Genomic DNA, 19,925 nt, shown 5'->3' on the forward strand with positions numbered 1-19,925 from the left:
ATTGCGCAATAGTGTTCGCCAAAAAAGACCCGATTTGTGGCAAACAGGAGACTGGTTCTTCCACCACGACAATGCACCTGCACACACAGCCATCTCTGTTACACAGTTTTTGGCTAAAAATGGCATGGTTCCGCTGCCCCACGCACCTTACTCGCCTGACCTGGCTCCGTGCGACTTTTTCTTATTTCCACGCATGAAAAAGGGCATGTTAGGTCACCGATTTGACAACATTGAAGAGGTCAAGAAAAAAACGAAGAAGGAGCTGTCAGCCATTTCTAAAGATGACTACAAAAAATGTTTCGAACAGTGGAAGCACCGGTGGGACAAATGTATTAGTTGTAATGGAGAGTATTTTGAAGGGGATAAGGTTGTTCTGTAAAAAATTTGTAAATAAATAGCTTTTAAAAAATAATTCCGGTTTTTTTTGGGTACCCCCTCGTATATCAAATAGAAGCGAGGCTAAGAAAGACAAGGATTTTTCGGCGATAGAAAACTGTGAGGAAGTCCTGGTTTGAATTGCTGCAAGGACTTATAGGCCATAATATCTAGCAAAATTTTATAATTGGCTGAATTAATAAACTGAAAGTGTGTTTAGAAAAAAGCTATTCTAAGTATTATGTTGAAAAGATGCGAAAAGTACTGAGTGAGCACTCAGTACTGAGGGACACTAGAAAGTTGATAGCGACAGAGGTGGATGCCAATCTGCTGAGAATTGGTAAGAAATGAAATGATAAAGAGATTTGATAGAAGTACTAGAAGAAATCGTGCAGAAAGGAGGCTTCAATGGTGTGGTGGCCATATCTGCCCAATGGAAGAGGAAAGAATGCACCATAAAAATTTAAATTGGTTGTCTGCAGAAGAGGCAGGCCATGGCAACCGCCATCAACGAAGCGGGCTGAGAAGGAAGTTTTTTGATAGGGATCTCTGAATTACTAATATAAAAAAGAGCTATCTCAGTTTGGTGAGGAAAGCCTCTTTTTGGGGTGGACAATACATACAAAAATAAAATTGAATAAAAGAAACATCGGCCTAATTACCATTAATTGAAATGTTTTCTGGAATAATTGATTTCAATTAACAACCAACATTACACAGTTTGCTGACTCGGTTGAGAAGATCATTCAAATGTTATAGAGTGATTTATGAATATTTTTGTGTGTAGAAAACTTATATATGTAGATTATTAATACGAATTGATAATTTTGTCATCACTGTTTACCTAATCATCATTATTTTAAAGAACGTAAAGTACAAAGGAGAGGGGCAGACTACGTGCGTTGGTCTCAACGTTGCAGTACTATACGAGAGGGACGAGGATGGCTAAGTCTAGTCCGATAATTGACACGCGCTCTTGTTTCTTTGTATAAAATGAATATTTTTTATAATTATTAATCACTAACAATATTTATATCCTTTTTGTTTTTTTTATTTTTATTTTGTAAACACACTCACACACAATCTTACTTAGCCTAGGAGGAATCTTTTCCGTCTTTTATTTCCTCAATTATTATATTGGTAATAATACTTGCGACCAGGCACCCTTCGCCTCCATTTTAAACATCCATTTCTACGTTCTGCAATAAAAATTTATATGCACTATAAATAAATCGACTAAAACAATTTGTATTATTTTAAAAAAATAATTAATTATAACAATGTTCAGACAATCTTACATTAAAATGCTACTTACATTGCGCCGTTGAATAAAAGAGGACGAGTGACATCAGTAGATAACTAAGAGTTAGATCTTGCTGGCCGGAAGCGCAGCTATTGTCTACAACAGGTTCCGGTATATTCGGCAACACTTCAACTGCAACAAGAAATAACATTTTCCTGGTAATAATCGATAACTGAAGCGTCAATAATAGGACATAACTAGGAGCGTAGAGTAGTAATTTTACTTGGGTATCCCGGGTAAATCAATAATTTTGTACCATTAAAACATCGAGTAATGAAGGCGCCACGATAGTCAAGCGGTTAGAGGCGAAGCTAAGATGTATCGCGTGGTTCTATGTTCGATTCCCGGTCTAGGTACTGGATTTAATTTAATGTTAACGTGAGAAAGTTTAGTGAAGATTTTTTTTTTTACTCGCCTGTCTAGCAATATTAGTTTTAACGTCAAGCACACAGGTTTTGGGAAATGAGTTCACATATAAAACAATGTCAACATTTATAATCTTATATTAAAAGAAGTTTTCATGTTCCTAAAGCATCACAAGAGGGTGTGGGCAGCACTACTGGACAACAGATTTTTTTTTTTGAAGTTAAAGAACATCACTCTAATTGGGAGAGCGATCTTGCTATAATGAGCTGCAGAGATGTCTATTGACTTTGTTGAGTTATTCCTTTTAGAAAGGCATTTATAACTAATAATTCCAAGCAATTATTGTTATCATTTGGGATCAGTCTTGACGAATTAGTTTTCTAAGAAGTTTTAGAAGTTGTTCAATGATGTTGAGTGCGGTTGAAAGCAAAGAGGTCAAAGAAATAAGTGGTATCATCAGTTCCTCTTCAAAGCACAAAGTGGATGTGGGCCTATTGAATACGATTCCAATTTTAGAACGGGGGTAATCAATTCCACTTGGCTTAACTCTTTAAATAATATAACTTTTCATTTGCCAAATTTTTATTTATGAGGAATGTGTCAGTATTCCTTTTTTGGCGTTGCATTTACTGCCAAAATTAATGTTTTAGCCCTATTATAAATTATTAAACAGTGGGCCAGTTTTTTTCTCTTTAAATCTTTAAAAAGCTAATACCTGTGATGCCATACGATCAAACCATCAAGATGGATTAAACTCCGAAACGGTCTGATACGAAAAGCCATCCCGCTATGACGGATGAATCATTAAACATATTATTTGTTTCCATCAAAATAATCTCTTTTAATTTTAGTTATAATAAAAGATTTGTTTGTTTAAGAATACAATTCTGAGATGAGAATGGCAACGTTCTCTAGCAGTTAAAGTGATCCTTGGAACAAAACAAAATGTTAAGAATATCAGCTTTGAAGTGACCTTTCTTGAACAATTTACTGACCCGCATCCATAAAATATCTGAGGCCATTAAAAGCAATTTAAATTTCATATAAACTTGCGCTTTGATTTTTAATATTTCTTTGGAAATAATTTCTTTAATAGATCTCAGATCTAAGTGTCGAATTCTTAGGGAAATGAGGGTATATAAAAGGGAAGGAGCTAATTGGCAGACCCATTTATAAATTGGCCACAAACTACATTCAAGTCATAAACACTTTGTATGTTTTAAGAAAACTATAAAATTAGAAGTCCTACAAGAATTGCAGTAAAGGAAAGTGGTTTGGAAGCCTGAACATTGGGTGAGTTGATTTTCGACAGATTTTTATTGCACCGTTTTACATGCATTACCTATTTTTAGCACAGATCCTGTTTCCTGCCTGAAACACCCGAATTCCTTTAATCTTGGTATTAAAGTTACCGCAGTAAACTCTTCCTGTATTCGTTCAGTCTTCAGGCATAAACAAGATCTAGACCTAGGGAATCGAAAACATTACAATTTTACTGACATTTAGATTTTCATTTTCAATGTATTTCTATAACTGGAGTTTTCTGGCAATGCACTTGAGAAAACGCTAATGAATTTAGACGTTGAATTTAGAATAACGTAAAATATAGCACCTTAACGCTATGCGTCAATTTATGTTAAATCAATTTTATGTTAGACAGTGTTATGCTACTAATTATGCAGCCTACTAAACTTTAACTTAAAAGACTTTAACTTTAATCTCATTTTAACAGAAAATTCAAATTATCGCAAAGAAAGATCAGAGTTAATATCTTACGCAGTAATGCATGATAATTATTACAAATTGCATTAAAAATTAATGGGACTAGCATTTATTTGCAATAAAGATCATAGCAGATAAATAAATTTGTTCACGTCTCTCTTCTCAAAACCATGATTGTTCTAAACGATATTTTCATACTATTTTATTATTATTAATTTATTTTTGAAATTAGCCTTAGCACTGGATGATTACCATGCGAGTGCAGCAAGATTAATTGCATTAATAATGACGTGAATGCTGCTTAGAAGTTTTGCAGCGGAATCGTCAGTTATCTGGAGTCACCAACGCCTCAGACGCCTAAAGCTGACACGGCTCAAACGATTTGCACGTCAAAAGCTAGTTAGTCTTTTTTCGATGGACTTACGATATCGATTGATGTTAAATGGATCCCTGGACTTTGGTTTCATTGAGGTTTTAACAATCATCAAGCCAAGCATAATCGGAAGTATAAAGGCTATCGAAGAAGTCTCTAGTAATTATATAATTAATTACTGTAATAGTGTTATGGTCCACCTTCTCTAAATAAATAATATAAACTGCTGAGAACTCTCAAACTATTTCCCATCATTCCAATTATAACTTTCGAGTAACATTTAACTTCACCATTATTTCACTACGAATTGGAACAATTTTTTCAATTAAAGCTTAAATACTTTAGAAAATAATTGTTATTAGAAACAATTGTTTCATCACATAAATCAGCAGCATTCCAATTTTAATAAATTTCGTTGTGGTTATTATCAAGAAATATCGGAAAAAAAGGCAATCCTCTTCAGTAAAGTCGCCTTTCTGGTTGAGGATTATCCTCAATAGCTGAAGCGATAACAGCAGCTGAAAGAAATAATGGCTTTTAACGATTCTATTTCTTTTAGATGTTTATTTTCTGAAATATTGGTCAATTTTAAATCGCTGTGTGTTTAGTACAGCACAATTCTTTTGTTTTTTTTGGTAAAAACTAAATTACAAAATTTTGTCACCATCACAACACTTACACTTATCAGTATTATAGGAAAATAATGGTGCGCAGTTCCTAAATCTCTAATTTGCCTATTTAATGTTGAATTATAAAGTTTGAATTTAACTTTATTAACATTAATTGGTGTCAAAATTGTTTAATGAAGGTGATTCTTCAAAGTTATCTTCCATTTTGTTTGTTATGAGTTTGTGATTGGGTTTATTTAGGTTTATAAGTTATATTTAGATTGTAAGTTTTGGCGAGTGTTTTGTGGAGATACAATTAATTGTGCCCTAGGGGTCGACCACATTCTTATACTTGGCTATAATTCTACTATTCGATTGATTGTAGAAACTTTTGTAATTTAAATAAAATAACTTTGTTATTTACTCATGAACTCTTAATTAGTAATAAATTTTAAAACAAGAGAATAAAGAAGAGAGAGAAAAAAAGAACCAGCTGTAAAGAAGTTAAAGATAACAAGAGGAACTTATAATTTATAAACAAATGGCAACTAGAAGAAGAAAAGTATTAGGAGTTTAGATTGTGTAGGGTAGGCAGCCCGCATGTCTCTCCGTTAACTCTCATTGCAAGCAGCTGTGTGAAAGAGCGGGATCTGCTCTAGGGGCTTCATCTAACTAAAACTGGAAGGAAACTTTTCCAAGCCGGTTATATATACCAAACTGTGCTTCATAAAAAGCATTTCTCAGTTCAAAATGCATTAACTTTGCCAAGAATTTGTTGCACTAATATTGCCATCATGGGGGTCTTTAAATCCTTTCTTTAATAAGACATCACACAAACTGAATCTAATCAATTATTAAATCTAATTTATAGCAAAAAACATTGAATTTAATCCAAGTGACTGATCACAGTTAAGATTTAGTAAAACAGTGTAGCAGGACTCCAGCAAAATTCAAGGAACCCGGTGCAGCGGATGTGATAACAGAAATATTTATAATTTAAGGTTGAATATAATATATGAATATAATATGCTGAATATAATAAAATTGAATATGGCAACGAATTAGTTATTACTGCCTCGGATTCTGTGCAAGAACGGCTAGAAAAAGTCCAAAATGTTGCGCTTAGAAAAATTACAGGAGGTCTTAAGTCTACTCCTCTAGCAGCCATGCAATTGCAATCAGAAATATATCCCTTTAGAGTTCGGCGAGAAATTACAGCTCTAAACATGAAGGAGAGATTAGCAAGATTGAGGATTGATTACTGGGAAAAAGATAGACCACCTGAAGTCGCAAGGCTAAAAACTCAGGTGAAATTTTCAACCCAAACACATGCTATTCGCCAAAAGTATAATTTAACCCTTGGCAGGAGAGAGCCTCTGTACAATGAGTCGTACTGGAAAATAAGGAGGACACCTTTGGTACGTCTCCATCTCATGGAGCCCGTAAAAAAAGGCGTCAACAGTGAGACCGAGTTGAGAGCTCTAGCCCTTGAAATGCTTGGAGAATGATATCCATCTCCTCCTTGGACCCACATCTATACCGACGGTTCAGCAGAAGGTGCTACTAAAAATGTGGGAGCTGAAGTGTATGGTACCAACTTCCAGTTCTCAGTACCTGTTGGATGGAACGTGGGCATCAAATTTCGATGGGGAGATTCGGGCTATCCTGATAAGTCTAAGATACGTGGTTGAAAGAAAATTGGACCAAGTAGTCTTTTTTAGTGACTCCCAAGCAGCGTTAATAGCCGTAACGGGAGCTCAGAGTGGAGTTTCCGTTGATGTAAGAGCGTGCCAGGAAATGATTGAAAAGATACTTATATAAGGGAAGCACCTGGCTTTCCAGTGGATTCCGGCACATTGTGAATTACCAGGGAACGAGCAGGCCGATAACCTTGCAAAACAGGGAAGTCAATGCGACCAGCCCGACTACGCAGTGTGTTACGCATCGGCTAAAAGAGTCATAGGTAACCACATAATGGGGAAAATACACGAGGAATACAGGAGCATGGCCGCTGGAAAGCAGTGGGCAACACTGCTAGAAATGAAGATACCTGACGGCCTCCCAAGAAAAGAGTCAGTCGTGCTCTTCCGAGGAATTACAGGGCACGACTATCTCCAAGCACACCTCCACAAGATAGGTATTAGGGACTCGCTGATTTGCCCATTGTGCAATGACGGCGTAATGATTTTTAACCATTTGAACGAGTGCCCGGCACTACAGGGCATGACCACTATATATGAAAGATATTGGGCTGCCAGACAGAAAATGGCTTAACGCCTTTGTCGCGGGATAAGAAAAAAAAATAATTATAATAATTTAAGGTTGACCTTATGATCTCTTAAGTAGAGAAGCTTAGCAGTTCACTTTACGTAATATTCAGTTCGAATGCGGTTTGGATTTGCTTTAGTGTCCGATTTTAAAGTTCAGTGAAATTAGTAAAAGTTTGTCAATCCTCGTTTAATCAAATATTATATTTCAAGAATAAATTTATAAATTTCCGGAGAGATAACAACTAATGAAATTCGCTAGAGTATGTTAATTGAAGAGCTTGGTGCAAAAAGGAGTTAACTACAGTATTTTAAAATTTTTAGTAGGGACAAAAAACTAAATATGCTTTAAGATGTATTCCTTATGTTGTGTCTGCTGTAAGGATTAGTTAATATATTGTGATGGGGTCATTTGGGGCTCAATTTGAACTTTCTAGGGCATTTTCCTAGGGCATCTTGCTATAAGCAAAAGTTATTTTGCAGCTAATTCATAAACTTTTTTGCACCAAAATCATAATTTTCAGTAAAACTTGAGTACATATTAAGTACTTTAGTCAACAGATTTCTTGTTTAAGACAGCTTGCTCTTGGGCAGACTTAACATCCAGCACTAAACGATCACTCTGATTCTGCCCTAAATAAGAACTGCTGAGGCAGTTTCTGAAGGCACCCTTTCCTTAGATTTTAGAACGCGATAAGCAGAAAGATCAGGCTATGTGCGATACCATCCAGTAATCACTCTTTGCTCGTCATGGCAAATGGCCAAAGTAGCCGCAGATTTTGATTTGGAAATTGCTGAGATGCTTACTACCATTAGAACTGGCCTTGAGCTCAGAATACTCTACACAGAATGTCCTCTAGGTGGAAATTCTTGGACCTCTACAAAGTATATCAAGAAGAGTGGATACAGTCTCTTATCTCCTGTATAATTGCTCCAGTTTGCCATAAATCCCATGACACTTGGAGAACAGAACAATCAAATACGATTGCCTTGCGTACAGAGGCGATAAGTGTCTACCTGACAGGATCCACCTAGTAGATCCATCCAAGCTCATACCCACGAGAGTAAATAGTCAGTTATTCATTCAAGGCAACAACTTAACAAACTTCCTGCCTTGAAGTATAAAACAAAAATATCTGACACAATGCAAATGTGCAGAAAGAATCAAGTTGTCAAATATGGAATTGCAGGGAATCCCATTAATGAATGTGGCAATGAATGTAGATTTCCTACATTTCGCCTTCGATTGAAAAGTAAAACTCGGCAGTGTCACCATTACTAAAACAGTAAATTAAAAAATCCCAATTAAAAGTTCTGTAATTAAATGTAATGAGATTTTTTGGCTGATTTTTGGTACGACCACTATTTGTATGGCGTGATAATAGTAACTTTTCCAAACTCTATTTGAGAAGATCAGACGAGGTGGTTAGCACTCCATAAATATCACTTTCATTGTCAGACTTCATAATTATCGCTTAATATTCACACAGTTCATTATAAATAACAAGCAAACAAAAAAAGTGATCAATTATATTAGATTTTTATTAAACTTTTTAAGAGATTGAAGCGGACAAACTAAGTGACAAAGAGGACCACTCTCATGGTTTTTAAAAGAAAAATAAATCGGACTACAGTTGCATGGACTGTGGAAAGGGCACTTCAGCAACAGCAGACTGTCTCTCTATAAAAAGGCCGTTTATCACTCAGTGAGATGCCAAAGCTCGGCAGTAGTGCTTTACCAACCCAATTAAATTTAATTGATGACTGCAGGCTGTTCCTTACGCACACAGTGGACCCACGAATCGAATTTCAATCACACCCCTCCGATAGAATGTAATGAAGTAGGGATTAGATGTTTTAATTTAAATTTTATAGAAATACATTTCGTTGCGTAGAAAAGTAAATTTATTTGTTTATAAGGCCGCCATTTATTAATTTATCTCTGATTATTATTAATGAGAGTTTATCGCTTTGGCGGAAAGATACTTTCTGACAGCTGAGCTGAAAATATGTATACATTTGGTTCGTTGGAGAGTGTATGAACTTTTGGAATGAATGTATAGCGTGTTTCGAAATATTTCAGAGTTAAAATTGTATTTTATTTTATTCTTTTACTTTAAAAAATAAATAAATACTAGGATTACAGAAATAAAAGTGCGTAAATTTCTGACTTAGTTAGCTACTTTTGTGGAAATGGTCGTGCCAGTGGCCTAGTGATTGACAAATTTTGAGTTTAGTGCTTCGAAGAGTTGGCCTGAATGCACGCAAATGCTGCATTGTTGAATTAAGTTTACTATCTGAAGTAAGTTTAGAAAACTGCAAAAAATGGTATGAGTTAAATACAACTGGAGGAAGTTAAACGAATTTTTGTAACAGATAAGCTTGAGAGTTATTGTGGTAAATTAATTTTCAGACGTAATATTTTTAGTGAGTAATTATATAAACTTTCAAAAATATTTTCTGGCTAAAAAAATGCAAAATACTGAAATTCACTTCTAAGTTTTTACGGCCCTCGGTTGTCACGATTCACAACTTCAGCAACACGGGAATTGCTCTGCATCCGTGGTTACTTGGTGCCACAAATAATGAAATCTTAGCTACATTAAACCGTAAATGTTAATTTTTAAAAGAAGAAATTATTTTGAATTTACGAAATGTCTGCACTCAAACCAGGAGAGGAAGGAATCAAAATCTGAGTACAACTTTATCCTGCTTTACTTCACAACTCCAAATCTTCTTTACAATCAAGAGGTTTGTCTCACAAATGGATATGGTTATCTTTATAAGACAATTAAGCACTTTTGATGTCATTTAGATTCCAAAAAGAAATACGTATAACTACGATGAACAATTAAGGATCTAGTAATCTTTAATTTTTAGATTAATCAATAAATTTAAAAAATATATTTATATTTGTTAATAAAAAATCGTTTTTAAAACAAATTTCAAGTGTTCAATTACAAATAGTTAAAGTAATAGGTTAGTTTGCAGTGTACATTGAACTATTTAGCATATAAATAACTTCACAAAGCTACTCACAGAAGTTACTAGCTGTAGAGAAAAGAGGCAATTTAGTTTAAGCTCTTTGGAACAAAGGTTTAAAACATGAACCTGATTAAACAGTCAACTACTCGAGTCATTGTGTTAAATGGTCCAGAAATCTAGGAGTTATTTCTAGAAAGTTTTCAAAACAAAACGAACTAAGTAAAAGTGTGTAGTTTTTGTTTTTTTAAATTCCTCTAGTGGAAATTGTTGGAAACTGTACAGGGAATTTGGTGACAACGATACAAACAAATTGAAAGAGCATTAAAGAACACATTTTTAAATTTTAACACCGTCTTATGTAAAGATTCCATATTTAGGGAATTTATCAGGATTTGGAAGTCCTGGATTTACAATTTACAATGGATTGTAAAATGCTCTGCCAAGAAAGGACGCAGAATTTAAGGAAGGTAGGTTTCAAAAATATATTAAGTTGGAAAAGAGAAGAAAATGCAATTTAATATAGAAATGAAATTTTTTTTTTTTTTTTTAATGATTTAAGGCGCGTCAACATCCAAGGTTATTAGCGCCCGGAGCTTATTCCAGTGCACTGCCGGCCTCCGGACAGTGTTCTCTCGTTACAGACAACACTGTCCATCACCGGACAGTGAGCTGTAAGAAGCTCCTAGGAAGAGAAAATCTAAGGGTCAGCTGCTGGATTCGAACCCGGGACCTCCGCGTGGGAGTCCAGTATGCTAACCTCATAGCTAATCCCTTCCCTAGAAATGTAATTATTCCTATTAAAAAGACAAGTTCTTTGACTATCATCTCCCATCATTATACTTAAATCTTTATTTATTCCTCATATATTTTGAAAATATTAGCTTGAAATTTGAAGATACTCCGTTTAGAATGGCAGTTTTCTAATGCCCAACAGTATAGAATACATTTCTGTTTTTTTTTTTTTTTTAGCGAGACAAAAATGTTGTTGGCGGCTACAGGAGAAATGGAGAAATGGTAAAAAGTAATGATGGACCAGCCACAGAGGGGCGGATGCAGATACGACGTCTTCCAAGATCTGCAGAAGCTAACAGTCTAACAGCTCTGTGCAAAGAGCAGCAGTAAACCTTGCAAACAATTCCAGCAGTATTCTACATCTAGTATCATTTTCGGACTAACAAAGACCAACCGCATTTATGGCTATAGTTTCCTTCAGACAGAAAGGACATCCAGTCGCTATCACAGCCCTCCACAATCGTTCTCTTCCTTAAAGTTATTAGCACATACCAGAATTAGATGGTTGGCGTCTGCTATTATGCTAGAAGTACAGGAACACTGGTGAGATCTTTCCACCCCAATCCTGGATAGATGGTGTGGCGAATAATTGTGATTAAACCGCATTCTAATAAGTGTGCAAACAAACTCCCTATTGTTGTTCTCTTATATCTGAAAAACCAAGGTCTTTTTGGGAACACTAGATTATATGGCTGTGTAAAATTGGCCATTTCTCGCCTTTGATAATTTGTATATCATTCTTATAGCACTCAGCTTTTGCATAATTTCCAATATCGGACACTAAAATTGAGTATGGAGATGTATATCGTAGGGAGATAGCTTCCTTGCATCTGATGATAGCAACATTTACACAGAACTCTTTGAGTTCATGAAAAACCAACAAGATAACTCTGTAAATATTCAAAATACTAAAGAAGCTTCGAAAGAAGAATTTAAATGGTTGATTTGCTAAGCTCAAGAGGCCAATAACAAGGTAAAAAAAAAGAAGAAAAAAGTTGTTTCATCTATCTAGGTCGCAGCCGGATTGAAACATCAGTTTTCTGTCAGTAAAATTCGGTAAAGAACTCGGCTATCGGATTTCTCGGTGGAATAAAATCAGTTCATGGTAACATGTGAGATGCCACACTGTACGAGTATACCTACGGAGGAACTCCATGTGAAATTTCAATTTAACAAAGTATTATAAATTAAATATTTGAATTACCTAACCGAATTACAGGAAATTGTTAGAATATACGACCCTTATTTTCGTATTAATGTTTTTTAGAGAGTAAACAAGACGGAAGATTTTACTTTAAAATCCGCTTAATTGAAGCCAAGGCATCTGCCATACTCAATAATATAATAATTCATAAGAACTAATTTTCACTCTCCATTTTAAAAGTTCAAAAAAAACTAATAAAGCAAAAAACAGTGAAAAGCGTTTAAATCGATTAAAGTTTTCTAGTTGAAAGTGATAGCGTCCTCATGACTCCGAAAACCCACGAAGGTAGCCGATAGTTACCACTTTTGATTACAGCTTGATAGCATTGAGGAATTCTAGCTTTTTTCAATGAAAAACATTTAAGTTGGAGCTGTTTCTCAGTGGTAATTCTCTTATCCAGCATTCTGCTTTTTCTTGTACCCGGACAAGGTTACTGAAAGAGCTAATGCAGAATTATAGAAGAAAGAATATAAATTAGTGAGATGCTTTAAAACGTCAATTCTTAAACATTTAGGTTTCGTTTTTGCAGAGCCGTAATTCATTTATTTTATCTTATTCTTTTTATAAACAGTAGCTTCATATAGATTTCGAACTGGGGATCTCCCACTTACAAATCCAGGTTGGTGGCCACTACACCAACCCCTAACCCTTTAATTAGAAATGTACATTTCTTCAATAAATTACGCGTTAGTGTAGTTGCAGTGTTTGATTAGTAGGAATGTTATTTAGAATTATAGGTGGAAGAATGTGAATTAGTGACGTACATGGGGATGCTTTGAGCTGTGGAAGGGGGGGAGATGCTGTGAAGTTTAGAAGGTGCTTCTCGTGATAATTATAGCTGGCGTCCCTCGTCTCCTCAACAGTAGTATTTCCTCTTGTACCAGTGAAGGCCACTGGTAAGAGATGGTAGACAGACGAGACGTTCCCGCCACAACATTAGAGACTGGACTTGGGCCAGTATACTTTGTCCCATGTAGTATGTGTCCAGTATGTCCCGTGGAGATTGTGTGAAGTTAGACTACATAACCCACAGTTTGCAGACTTAACCCGCACTATGATGTTTTGCTGGTTAACCAGACGTACAGTGCTACATGCCCCACCTAATCCATGTTATTCCAAACTCAAACCTTACCTTTGTCTGGTCCTCTAGCAATCCCCCCCTTCAATCCATTAGCTACATAGTGAAAACATGCGGTTGTACGCTCAATGTTACCAAGTCCACCCACGTTGCATGCACATCTTCTTTGATATAATCAACGTCCACACAAATTGCTTTCGCCTTTATATTACCTAGTTTATTCACTGCCTCACCTAAATTAAAAAAAATAAAAGAAAGAATCTTAAATTTTCTATAACTTTTTATGTTGAAAAAACTGAATAAATAAACATTTTTTTAAAATTTATTTGTTATGTTACACCAACGCTAGATACGCCATAAGTAACAATGACAATAACTGACACCACTACAAACTCACTAATTGAGGGGAGAAGTTACCCAGTGATAACACACCCTAAGCTACTCTCTTCAGAAGAGAGAAGATTGCGAGGCCACTGACGTTTCAATCGTCTGGGAGGATGATCTGGATGGTGATGAGATGATAAATGGAGGACAAGAGGATTGGGATGAGAGTGCAAGTTCTGATGAAAATTTTTACAACGAGTTCGTGCATGCAACCTGACCTAAAAACGGAATTTCCAAGTCTGTGTGGATGGTTAGACTTGAAACGTAAAATGGAGCTATAACGATAGTGCGGAGAATTTTAGACTGAAACGATTGAATTCGTTGAAGATTGGAGCGTTTCGTTGAACCCCACAGTTCAATACCGTACGTCCAGGCGTGTTTTTGTATAGAATTGTAAATCAGTCGTTTGTTGTTAAGTGAAAGTTTTGAACGTTGGTCTAGTAGTATTTTAAGCAGTCGATAACATCTGTTAACTTCCTTCTGCGTCTGCACACAAATACCTCGAATTATATTGTTCGTCTCGAGACCGGCTCAGTCCACATTAGTTGGTACGTGTTAAAGTATAGTTTACTATGGTACCTCAAATTACTATTGTTTTTTAATTATTACTATACCCTAGAGCATGCCTAGATAAAATGTTGTCCTGCACGCAGGGAAGTGAAAATATTTGTTCCCGAAAGTCTGCTAAGTACAATTGGGTTGTACGATTGAAGGATTTATTAGATCAGTTTGATGAGTCTAGCCTGCTGGGAATATCTGACCCTGAAGTTTTCTCACGAATGATTTCTCCAACTTTGGAAAAATATAGACACTTTCTTGTGAATCAGGATTTGGATAGACTACATAGCTCCACTTGTAGTATTTTATACCCTCAAGTATTCAACCATAGCTCGATCCCGCAACAATATCTCCTTACTCAATTACCTATTTCATACACACGTTTATTTGCTCAACTTAGGACAATTAATAAATACACATTTTCATTAAAATTAAAAAATAGCGCTTACAGGATAGATTCAAACAGTAATTGCCTTTTATGTGGTAATGTTCTAAAAGAGGATTTGTACCACATTTTCATGGTTTGTCCAGCATATTTTAGTATCCGTGAAAAGTATCAGGACAGAGCTTCTTTCAGTTTACCTTTTGTGTTAACTCAGTGCAGTAGAGATGTAATGAAAACTGTATTTTGTTATCTGTGTGAATGTTTCTCTTTAAGAGAGGAGTTAATAAGTTGAAAAATTGATTTATGTTTTTTACTTTATTTCTTTTTTAATTACTTTGGCTTTATTTATCTTTTTACTTATTTCCAAGGTCTTAAAAAATACCATGAAATACCACAAAGGAGCTACTCCTTAGACCTATTTCAATGACATATTCAAAGTGTTTCTTTCATTTTTTATTGTCCTTATGTTTGTATATATTTATATTAATTTATGCTGTACCCAACTGTTTTTGAGACAGGACGTGAGTCCTATAAATCAAATAAATAAATATATTACATCTGTTAACTTCAGTTCGTTTAAGTCGTGTGTGAGGGCTCCAAGTCAGTTTTTTAAGATGTCAGAATTTTGTGAGATGACTGTGAGTGAAGATCACAGTCCCAAGACCAATCTTTGAATGTGTTAGTCCAATTCCTTACAACAACCTCTGCAAATAGTAGTTGAATTCTTTTCGCCAATCTTTGTGAGCGGAAGACCCTACGCCATCCTTGGAGGTGCTAGTCAAAGTAGCTGGACTAACCTTTGAATGAAACTATAAAGACTGGTGAAGGACCAAAGCGCATCAGAATTAAAGAAAAAAAACCCAGTAAGCTTTAATCTAAAACAACTAAGATTTAGCAGTGAGTCAAATTAGCTCCATATTAATTTAAAGATATTTGATTTAAATAAAATACATTCATATTTGCTTTGAGGAAGGGAAATGATGTTTGTTCAGTTGGCTGATAATTAAGCTTTGCTCGGTATTGTGCTGTTAATATTCAAGAACAGTAACGTTAATGAAACTGTCATCACGGCAGAGTGCTTTTGGAAGAACATACTTTTTTAAAATATTTATAATTATCTCATTAAAAAAAAAATACCATTATTAGACAAGGTATCAAACAATAAAAGTAGAATGCATAACCTACATAAAAGACTAACAAAGAAAAAATAAGGAACAAAATATTATTTCCAGAACACAAACATAAATGAACTCTGAACAAAATAAATTTCCATTATTATAATTTATAGTAATTTATTGTTATATAATGCATTATTAATTTAATTATTGTTAAATTTATATTAATGATAATATGTAATAAAAAGATTTTTAAACCCAATTAACAATGATAATCTCAAAGTTTGCATGCTTTTACAATATACCCACATATAAATATCTGAGAATTTTTGAACATTCCTGCCTAAAGACAACAAATTTTCTAAAATTGTTAAATCATCCTTATCAGAAATACATTTATTCAAATGTTCCAATGTTAATGGGACCAACAAATTACATCTCAATAGAAATGAATGAAAGTATCTTTACCATTAAAACACAGTTTACAATTATCACTTTTGAAATACAGTCGAACCTCTCAATAACGGACACTGGCAGGGGAAAGCAAAGTGGCCGCTGTTTGGAGGTGGCCGTTAGAAGGAGGTAGGCAAGTTTCATTATGAAAAAATATGGGTTTTTTTTCCAAACATCTATTTAAAAATTGTTTATTATTAATAGATTTAAAAACTTACATAATTGCATAATTATTTAGCTATATGATATGCATCAAATTTTTCTTAATAATCCAAAAAAATTTATAAAATTTTAAAAAAATCATATCACCGCGTCAAACGAACGTTTAATAATAAGGTGGTCGTTGGTGGGAGGTGAAACATATAATCCGTTCCCCAAAATCAATGCCCGCGGTCGCTATGTTGAGTGACCGTTAGATGGAGGTTCTTTTATGCAGAAAGTGTATAGGAGTAAAACGGGGAAATCGAAAAACTGTCCGTAAATGGAGGTGGCCGCTAGTGAGAGTGTCCTTTATGGGAGGTGCGAGTGTAGTAAGAATTTGATCCTAATAATATTCTGTTCTGTTTTTCAGCCGCCATTCTAACTTGGGCCAAAATTCTAACTTTATTCAAGCTCATATTCAGATTAATGTATTCCTCTTCCTCTTCAAATAGACTAAAGTCTTTAATTGATCGAAAATAAGAATTAAACCTAGAATTCAAAACAAACTGAATATCTTTACCAATTCATTTTAAAAGCACTTTTTAAATTATAATTGTGTTTTGTTACATTTAAGTTACATTTGTTACATTTAAGCTCCACATTTATTCTTATTGCAATTAATCTTATACATCATTTTGTATTATTTAAATGATAGGAATTAAGGATGTGTGATGTCCCAATGTTCCTAAATTCCTACTAAAATCATGGTTCTGCGACAAAAGTTACTAACCAATGTGCTAGCTGTAAGGCTCGTCATCTCAAAATAACCTTTAACAACTATTTCGAAAATTATAGCCGCATTTTCAATTTATTGATATGTATATTTTTGTTAACTCTGAGAACATTGGTGCCCGTAGCTTTTTTCAGAGCACTGTCGGCCTCCGGACGCTGTTCTCTCATTCACTGTCCATCACCAGTGAACTGTAAGAAGCTCCTAGGAAGGAAAAATCTAAAAGCCAGCAGCTGGATTCGAACCCAGGGTGATTTACTGGCACTCTTCTATCTTGGATTTAATTAGTTCTTGCACATTTATTACAATAAATGTTTTATACTGTACAATATTTATTTATATTATTTCATGCGCTCAGAGTTATGTTTAGCGACCGAGTGTATCTCATCTAGTTTTATAAGCTATAAAATTCTTATTTTGTATTTTAAATATATCGTCTGAATGAAAAAAAATATTGAACATGATTGGGTTAAAGCTGAAATTAAAGTAGAGAAGATGCCGCATCAGAATTAAATTTAAAAAAAGATCAGTTTTAGTTGAAAATGTTTCTATAACAACAGATCTATCTCCATTGGAGCTAGTATGCAATGTTTCTTTAAAAAAAGTATTGGAGTCAAAAGCAAGAACATTGCAAAACGTTAATAAATCAGCAGTAAAGTTGCACTTTAAATTGGCTGATTTGAATAAGTATCTTCAATCAAAAGTGATAAGAACCAGCCTGCTATGATCAGTGAGATCGAGAAAACTACCTTATACTGGCCTTCAAGGTTAGGGTTTGATTTGTACTTTCTCAGTATGTTAATAAGTTCAATTTTTAACATTATATCTTAATAATTGATAAGCAGGCTGTTTTAGCAACTACAAGAACGAAGCAGTGTAGTACTCTATAAGTTGCAATTTTCATTATTGTATTGTAGTAGCAAGATGGTGTTTCTATCTTGAATCAATCACCTAGTGTCACAACGCCTTTGCAGCACATCATCACTCTATTTATATTCAACGTTACATCATCAATTTTAATCATAAGTTGACATCATTAAGCTCAGTTTCTGTACTTGTATTAAGTATAGTACTAGTGCGATTAAATAAACTTTTTAACAAAAACAAAATCTTAGTTTAAAAAGTTAGGTATAATGGTAGATTAAATGCTAAAAGGTACACAAATCAACAAGTACCCATCATTTCATTAATAATTCATTGATATCATTTGAGTAATTTCACTCTATTAACTTTTCATTAATATTCCTTAGAATTTATTAGATGACGCAGACCTTTATGCTGGCCAGTTCATTCGTAATAATTTTTTTTGGTATACTACTAATAAAATGTACATTACATCTTCATAAATAAATAGGCACTATATTTTAACTCTATTCCAAATTATTTTTCTGATTGATCCCTATTATGCCATTTATTCTGTGTAATCACATGTTCACATGCACCTTAAAATATAAAAAGATAAAGTTGGTTACGGATTTAAAACAACACTGACGACACTACTATGTGTAGATAGCTATCTCTTGATTTTGTAAGTTTCATTGATAAAGGAAAAGTGAAATTAGTTCATCAATAGTTCTGTCAAAACTATATTTTTCTTTTATTTTGTGTACTCTACTTGTGTACAGGTGATTAACACAGTTCTGGAGGGAAGGGATTAGCTATGAGGTTAGCATACTGGACTCCTACGCGGAGGTCCCAGGTTCGAATCCAGCTGCTGACCCTTAGATTTTCTCTTCCTAGGAGCTTCTTACAGCTCATTGTCCGGTGATGGACAGTGTTGTCTGTAACCAGAGAACACTGTCCGGAGGCCGGCAGTGCAATGAAAAAAGATCCGGGCGCCAATAACCTTAGATGTTGACGCGCCTTAATTAAAAAAAAAAAAAAAAACCAGTTCTGTTTTATATATACAGTGACTCCCATTAATATTGGGACACCTATTACAAAATGATTTAAAAGGAAAATGAAAACAACATACAAAAGTTTGGAATTTTTTTTAAATAACATTAGCAACATCTGTAGAAATTATATATAAGTATAAATCGATGAAATTCCAAACTGTTAGGTAGCACTTTTTGAAAAAGTGTAAAATAAGGCTCTCAAAAATATTGGGACACCAGAAGTGCTAGTGTTTAAATGTTCAATATTTAAAATCTTCTACTATTTAATAATTGGTTGGTAATAATTTAATAATTGCTTTTTGACTTACAATAGCCCTCAAACGATCAGGCATAGGTGAAACAAGTTTTTGGTTAATTCAGGTGGTGTTTTTTTCCCATTCTTCCAGGAAACAGTTTTAATTCATTTTTGTTAGATATTATTCGTTTTTCTTAAAGCACTGGCTAAATATTGCCTTAAATGTTCAATGGGATTAAGATCTGGTGACTGCGGAGAGGTTTGGAATACTTTTGGGCAATTGTATAACAGTCACTGACGTATCACCCAAGCCGTAGGTTTGGGGTCGTTATCTTGGTAGAATTAAGAAGACCCTAAAATACCAAATGTTTGGGTACTTTTTTCAAATTATATTTTAATATATTACTATAAACCATTTTGTGCATCATTCCATCAATAAACACTAATTCTCCAAATCCTGATGCGGACATCCAGCCCCAAACCAGAACTGACCCACCTCCACCCGGAGGTGCAGCTTTAAAACCCTTTAAAGTTGGCTGTAAATTCTTCTTTTCGAGTTCAGCATTCGCTTTCCTCCAGACCATAACCCTTCCATCTGACTGGAAAACATTAAATTTTGATTCATCGCTAGAGTATATCATTCCAAAATTCACTATTTACATTGGAATATTTTTCGGCAAATTTCACTCTCTTAACACTATTTATCTTACTGACAAAAGGATTCTTCCAGGCTACTCTACCATGATAGTCGAGTTTTCTTAGCACTCTCCGAACTGTTTCTGCTCCTTTTTTGCTCTCTGAACATGTCAAAAATTTCACATAGAAGTTTTGGAGCACTAAGTCGGTGATCTTTTTTAATTCTTTTAATATATAACGCTGCTCTATCTCAGAGA

General features: G+C 34.5%; 1 protein-coding gene across 3 annotated transcripts in view; it reads right to left on the minus strand.

Moving 5' to 3' along the window:
• The window catches only part of LOC141460566 (uncharacterized), a 519,534-nt gene that overhangs the window by 3,351 nt on the left and 496,258 nt on the right, over positions 1-19,925 (minus strand). For 2 of the 3 annotated variants that reach the window (XR_012462144.1, XR_012462143.1), the window contains exons 7-8: positions 1,691-1,810; positions 1,465-1,574 (exon numbers count right to left, since the gene is read on the minus strand). Coding sequence is in view for 1 of the 3 variants with exons in the window: in XM_074140735.1 (XP_073996836.1) it covers positions 1,573-1,574; positions 1,691-1,810 (122 nt within the window). In the remaining 2 variants the exon portion in view is untranslated. Of the gene's footprint in view, positions 1-215; positions 1,575-1,690; positions 1,811-19,925 lie in introns of those variants that run through there. The other variant, XM_074140735.1, reaches the window with a different exon arrangement.

This window comes from Rhodnius prolixus, unplaced genomic scaffold, assembly GCF_049639745.1.
Source record: "Rhodnius prolixus isolate KJV_2025 unplaced genomic scaffold, Rpr scaffold_1, whole genome shotgun sequence".
NCBI lineage: Eukaryota > Metazoa > Arthropoda > Insecta > Hemiptera > Reduviidae > Rhodnius > Rhodnius prolixus.